The sequence below is a fragment of the Gymnogyps californianus genome, chromosome 6 (assembly GCF_018139145.2).
Source record: "Gymnogyps californianus isolate 813 chromosome 6, ASM1813914v2, whole genome shotgun sequence".
In the NCBI taxonomy this organism is placed as follows: Eukaryota; Metazoa; Chordata; class Aves; order Accipitriformes; family Cathartidae; genus Gymnogyps; species Gymnogyps californianus.
In genome coordinates, this window is record NC_059476.1 from 19,355,157 (window position 1) to 19,362,564 (window position 7,408).

A 7,408-nucleotide genomic window follows, 5' to 3' on the forward strand; every position below is an offset into this window, starting at 1 on the left:
AGTCTCAGTTGAAAGACTATGACTGACACATCACGAAAATACAGTAGCTACCTCCCATCAGCTCCAGAGCATGCTGCCTCAAATCCACAAATGACTATGCCCTAAACTGTACACAGCAGTAGCAGGCCGTGCATCTTGCACTCAAACTGGGGCCAAACAGGCAATGTTATATATACAACTCTCCAGATGTGCTCCTTAAGAAAGTAAATAAGAGCAAACCACACAATCAAAAAATTAGTTTCTTGACCACATATCTAACTTTCTACCTCTTCCTAACTCTTAAGAACTGTGTAGGCAAAACAAGTGGTCAATATAATTGAAGTTTAGCTCCCACCCTTAACTAATTTAACATGGCTGCTACACACAGCGACTGAATGAATCCATTATTAAAACCAGTTCTGTTCTTTCCACTGCACTGTGAGTAGCAGCAGAAGGCAGCATAAGACTCTAGGCTGAAGCAGAAGAGAATCTAGCTCCATCACGTCACTCTAAAGCTCTTTCCCGATGATGTCAATGTGAACCTTTATACTTAGGCAATTACAAAAAATAGATCTAAAAACTTGTTTCTTATAAAAATGGCATATACATTTAAGTTTATGACAGATTTTTAGTTTTAATCCTTATACCTGCCATAGCTTCATATAGTAAAAACAGTCTTTAAAAGGTTCTTGATTTTTCACAGTGAAAAGAAATGAGTCAGTCACAGAAAGAGTGGGAGAAAATTACCAATGCAGACATCTGTCTTGCCCTTAATGGCAGCTTCATGAAGGGGAGTGTAATTCCAATTATCCCGAGCATTAGGATCTGCACCATGCCGTAAGAGAAGATTGACAACTTCAGCATGACCAAAAGAGCAAGCGTTGTGAAGAGGAATAAGGCCTCCATCATCTCGTGCGTGGACATTGGCACCACTTTGAAGTAAATATTCAACTACATCCTTCCGACCAAAACCTGGAAGAGATAAAAGGAGGAAAGGTGTCAGGGTCGGGTAAAAGAATTCCCTGTCCCACATACCCAGATTAAACCAACAAACCTAAATAACAGTAACCACTCTATATAACAACCACAACTGGCAGTCTTTACTAAAGGAACATTTACACACTAAGGCTATTTTTGAAAACCCTAAAAATTAGATTAAAATCAGTAGAAAAATAATATTCAAGATTACTGAAACAACGAATATCTTGACAGGGCTCCCATGAGTCAACAGCTTCTTGAAAACATAACAAAAAGAACACAACACTGATGACAAAACCTCTTTTTTAGTCATTTTATATGGCTATTAAACTGAACAATATTTTGTATGATACTCTGCCAACCCACAGCCAGTTTGTGGATGGACCGATAGATGAGCCCTGGGAGCAGTAAGGATGAGACTGGGCTACAAGCTGATGCATGTACAATTCATATTCTAAGCTTTTAAAAAAAGATTCATATAACATGAAAAGTATTTTACAGAAACATGTTGCTTGTTTTTTAAAAAGGCAAGTAAGCAGCACTGCTCTCAGGTTAAAACTAGAAGCATGGCTATTTGCTTTCTAAGGAATAATCAACATAATGTGCACACAGTTTCCATCTTTTAAATGATCACTTAAGAAAACCCTTAGGCACACAAGTTTATCTGAGACCATTCTCTATTGAAGAAATTTATTATGAGAGTATGCACAACCATAATTTAAAGACATTCATAACATCTATTTTCAGTGATGTCTCAAATGATTATAAATATTTGATGATGACTGAAGCACAAAAATGTTCTTATACCTTCTGAGGCACTGTTTTTACAAACCTGTCATTCAAGTTAGTAGACAGCAAAAAAATATGCCCACTTCTACATTTGGGGGTGGAAACATATCATAAATAATTGCTCTTATAAGCCAATTCTATAGCTACTGTTGTTTAATTTCAGCTGTATCTTGCACATTTATATAACAGCAAATAAACCAGGACATCAAACTGTACCTATGTTTTCTTTAATACCTTCACAAGAGGCCAGAATGACTTAGGATTTCTGCTTCCAGCCATTATGTCCATCTGGTTATGTTCCAAAGGCCACTGCCTACAGAAATCCCTCAAAGGTTTCATGAAGGTCTCTTTGGGTCTCGGGGATTATTAGGGCAGGTAAGAGCCACATTTTGGTATGTATCAGACTTGTGCCTGGGAAAATAACCCGTGTGTGCAGGAGTTGGCCTTCCTTGCTTTAAATATCTGAGTTGCAAACAGTTTTCCTGAAGAGATCAAGACCTGGGTGTGGATGAAGTCTTGAGCTTTTCCCTCAGACTGAATCATCACACAGTTGCCAACACCACTGATACTCAGACAGTAGCAAATTTAAACTTTGTTACAAATCATACCATGTCAGTAGGTAGGTATCAGTACATGTAACCATATCAGGAATAAACATGGTTTCTAGGTTAACTACACAGCACTTCAGCAACAAAGTCACAGAAGCATATGAGAGGTGTCAGCATTTTAGTTACAACTGAACTTTTTAGTTGTAGTTTAGTTGCAACTGAACTTTTTCATAGCATGTTCTTCACTAAACCTGACCGTTGAGTAAATCCTTCTCCCAGACTGACAGCTACTGAAACCCTGGAGCAAGAAGCACTTTCACCTTCGCTATTAGGAGCTCAAAAAACAAACATTGCCATTATTAAGCAATTTCTGGATCCTACTTGCTGAGAGGAGATCTCCTATACAAGCTGTATATGCCAAAGATAAAGGGGCCAGGAAAGCTACTCAGAAAAGCCTTTGTTAAATTCTATCTTTCCTCCTCTTCCCTCAAAAGCCTGGTAAGGAACCATATTCCCCACAGATTTCTGATTATTATAAAAATAATCTTATGTGAAACTTTTTAATCCCAGCATGAACTCCAAGGTATTTTCAAGTAACAGTCATAAGACTATACTGGTGATGTGCTTCAATTCTTCAAAATACATTACTAATAACAAAAATCTTAGCTTGCCAGCTCCTTGACTTCGATAGAACCACATACTGTACAGCAAATTCACTTTTGAGTCTCCACATTACAGTTACTCATCTTATAACTAACAGAAGGCACCTTGCCTGTCCTAACAGAGAACAGGAGCTCAGCACACTTGAGATGAGAACTGGATCAGACGTATGGTCCATGCAAAAACAATTTATCTGCGCAGGCACAGTAAGCCATATTCACTGCACATGCATGCACATTTCTGCCGCCAAAAAAAAAAAATCAGCACCTATACAACGTATACCCATGCAGCCATATTGTCTATATAGTAAATTATATGCAGCATATTTCTCATTCTTGAATAAATTTAGCTTTCATAACTAGATATTATAAATAGTTATTTTTCTTAAATGTGTCCTGATTTTTTCTTACATCTTCAAAATTTCAAAAAGTTCTGTTTCTAGTTTGCATGTATACTCAAAATTTGCTAAATTCTTCGAGGATCTACTCAGATGAAACTTTTCACAAGCACCAGAGTCCTGCAAACAGATCATCAAAGCTGTTATTTGATGACAGACTGCTTGGTATCATCTTCTTTCAGTACCAAAAAATGTTTTCCAGAACTGCTTTAGTTATGTTAGAAAAGCCTCTGATCAAATTCTCTGTCCAGAAGTTACACATCTGGTAACTAAACCACTCATTCTTGTACAGAAGGCATTCCTGTCCCTCAAAGCTTTGATGTATAGCCATGTTTTTGAATGTAAAACGCCAACCGTAGCAGGAATCAATACCATAATTGAAAATCAGCTGTAGTAAACCTCATTATAGGCACAGAGAATTCACCTGGATGCCCTCTATTTAGTACATAGCTTCAATCAGATACAGTTCATAAGCAACCCTTAGTTTCTCTCTGCGCAAAGCCTGCATCTATTTGGAAAATACCCTAAGTATAGTAACACCCCTAAACTATATTTTAATAGTATTTTATTAAATGTAGTTATTTTAATGTTGAGACGGGCTCATTTGCATCACACCAATTTTTGTAACTTCTCTTCAGCACTGAGTGCACAGCAGGGATTCCTTACTTCCTTGTGGAAGCATCTGTACAAGAGGGCACCATATATGGAGAGAGAAGTATTTTCTCATTATTTTCTAAAGGATGTATGTGTACAGAGGAGGTGGCCAAACTCTGTACGATGGTCTCTCCCTCCTCTCTCGTTTTCACTGAGAGTGGAAAGAGGGGACAGCCTTTGCTGACACAGGGAAGGGAGCCACTACCTACTGTAACAGTTCCCCTTTGCCATTAGTCCACTGCTGCAAAAACAATTTCAACACTTTTAAAAAAAATTACATTGTCATTTTTAAGGGGTGGGGGGTTTTTTTGGCTCTTGAGCTTCTGTCAAAAGACCAACTAAATGGTATCACAGCTCGCAACTGTGCAAGATAACTGCCTCATCATCATGAACACTTTACTTCTTATTGTGAAGTAGAAGGGCTACTCAGGGCCTCCAGCTGACACTCTTCTACCATCTACGACAGCTGAGTAGCTCACTGCACTCATTCCCTGAAAAGTTACAAACTTTTAGCTGACAAATCCTGAATATTAATCACAATAGAAACTTGTAACTGTATGTAATTTTTTAAAAAATATTTATTTACAGTCACTGTTGTGTCATAATTGACATTCACCTAATTTTGACAGGATGAAAAGCTAACAAACAACTGAATTCCGATTCTTCTCCCCTGCCCCAGGTGTTCATTTTTTCAATGAATCTGAGTTTGCGGGAAGGGCATTTTGGTTCCTGCGAAGTCCCTAAAACCTTGTGATACTTTCAAGTTTGACATACATTGTGATAAAAAGGATTGACTTGAGGAAGTATATGCAGCTTATGGTGAGAGAGGACTGAGCCTATTATGTTGCGAAGGGTGGTGGGCTCTTGACTTAAGCTTCAATACAACTTATCTATCACACATACAATTGTGTACTATAAAATCCAAAGAGCAACCTTCACCAAGATCCCAATATGTATTACTTCTAATATTGACACATGCTCAGGGAGAGCTTGCAGTATTTTTTAAAATATATTTTAATATATTTTAAAATCTACCTTTACAAAATTACACATGGAAAAAGAGGAATTTGTTTTATTTCTTTAAATTGCTAGGTAAGATCTGGGAAAAGACTTAAAAAATGGAACCCAAGTTCAGACCCCAGAATGCCACTAAAAGAAAAAAGGGCAATACAAAACCTATCTTCATATTTCAGCTCCACCTCTTCCATAAAACAAGTCTTGAAACTGAATGAAACTAGTCAGTTTTGTAATGTATTTTCTAAGAATACCTAGCCACGTAGGCTAAACAAAGCAAGAATACAACAGGCTTTTGCATTTACTTCCTGGAATGTAATTCCTTTAGAGACAGAAGACAAAAGAAGCTAGTGTTACTCCAACTGTGAATAATGGGGGAAAAGCAAAACAAAACAAAACCAATAATCCCAAAATCCAGGAGTTACTTATGTCCATCTTTCACACTGCGTCTATTGCAGGTAGGCTGACAACAGCAGAGTTCTACCTGGAGCAGCGGAAGAGTGTTAAATCAAGAAATTATACAAGTATTTTGTGTCACATGGTAACCAGAAACTTTTGGCATTTCCTACAGTCTTGTGAGAGGAGCAATTAATTTCCCTGTATCAAGTCTGAAGTAGACATAAGCATGGCAATGGCCTCTCCCATTTACACACCAACCTGTTCACTACATGAACTTATTGCTATGCATTTTTTTAAAGAAAAAGCTTCCTATAGATCAGGAGTTCTGTTTTTTAAAGTCAAGACAAATCACTCCTGTCCAGAGAAATAAACTAGATCACTATATTGCATGAGGAATTCCTTAGGCACAAAAAAAAAAAGGCAAAACAAAACAGAAAACCCCTCACTTCTCCAAAATGCTGTAAAACATACTAATTTGTTTAGAAGTTCAGAGTTTATTAGTGAACAGGCAGGACTGCTGCATATAAAAAGATAGCTGCAAAACTGTTTTCCTCTGACAGGATATTTTGTCTCCTGGGCTCTCTTGTTGATCAAGTTTCTTAAATCTGTGAAATGCAGCTATCCTGAAGATGCTTTCAAGAACTTAGACCTGTTAAGTCCACTGAATACGAGGAAAGGACACCTTAAGTAGAAACCTTTTCCAAAACAATTCAGTGAAGAAACAAATATCTTTATTACTATCCATATTGTTTAGCTGAAAAGAAGCTGCTGTCTTCTGCAGCCTGCCAGCCTTGGGGTCCTACATCTAACTCTGTAATCAAATCAAAACAAACAACATGAAAACAACAGTCACAGTCAGGTCTTTGTCTGAAAAGGTGGGATACAATCTTCTGGTCTGTTGCCAGTGAAAGCAGTTGTTCTGTGATGTCAGTTGTTTGTGTATCTAAGTCCTGAATTAACAAAGTCTATTTGTTAAAGATAAGAATGCAAAAAAAGCTTAGAAACGGTGTTATCTGACAGGCACCCTTCATGGGTGAAATTCTAAAAACGAGCAGGCTTGGTGAAATCAATGGAACCAGTACCTGGGACATATGTCACCTGTCAGAGCTCACATGCCACAACACTAACAATCTAAACCCCAGTCCAGATGTCCTCAACGCCATCTGAGACTTATTAAAAAAAAAGAAAAAGAGAGAAACCAGACGCCACCTGTACCACTCAGCAACCACCACCGCGTGGGACACCTAATCAGCCACGCGAGAGCGGGCGTCGCACCTAGAGACGGCCACAGCCAGGGGACAGGCGTCGGATGCACACGGGGGCCGGCGAAGCGCTCCGACACCCCCGCTGCGCCCGGGCCCACCCCCTGCGGCGGGGCCCGCCGCCGCCCACCCCACCCAGGGCTCCTCCGCGGCCCGGCCCTGCCCAGGCCCCGCGCCGAAGGAGGCGGAGGTGCGCGGCCCGGCAGCGGGCCTGGCGCCCGGCGGCACTGCCCCCCGGGCTCCCCCTTCCCCACAAAGGCGGTAACGGCGGCCTCAGGCCGGTACCTGCGGCGAAGTGCAGCGGGCTGGACTTCCTGCCCGCCGTGTCCCGGCTATTCACGTTCTCGGGCCGCACCAGCCGCTTGACCCGCTCCACGTCCCCGTTCCTGCAGGCCTCGAAGAGCTCCCGAGCCGGCTCCGCCGCTGCGCCGCAGCCCGGCGCCTCAGCCAAGGCGGCCGCCCCGCCCGCGCACCGCCGCCCCGCCATGCCGGGCCCGCCGGAGGCGGCCGAGCAGCCCCCGCCGCCCCGCTCACAGGCCGCAGCCCTACGCGGCGGCAGCCCTCGACACGCGCCGCTGGGCGGGGCGCTGGGCCCAGCGCATCGCGGCGGAGGGATCCGGGCGGAGCGGACGCAGCGGCGGCAGCACCACCACCACCACCACTGCCGGCCTCGCTGCGCAGGCGCCACCCGACAGGCGAAGCGCGCACGCGTGGGAGGCCGCGGCGAG

General features: G+C 42.0%; 1 protein-coding gene across 1 annotated transcript in view; it reads right to left on the reverse strand.

Annotated features, from left to right (window-relative positions):
- TNKS2 (tankyrase 2) overlaps positions 1-7,167 on the reverse strand; it is a 34,786-nt gene extending 27,619 nt beyond the window's left edge. Inside the window, exons 1-2 of the mRNA XM_050898688.1 lie at positions 6,966-7,167; positions 727-951 (exon numbers count right to left, since the gene is read on the reverse strand). Coding sequence (XP_050754645.1) covers positions 727-951; positions 6,966-7,167 — 427 coding nt within the window. The remainder of the gene's footprint in view (positions 1-726; positions 952-6,965) is intronic.
- Between the last annotated feature and the right edge of the window lie 241 nt (positions 7,168-7,408).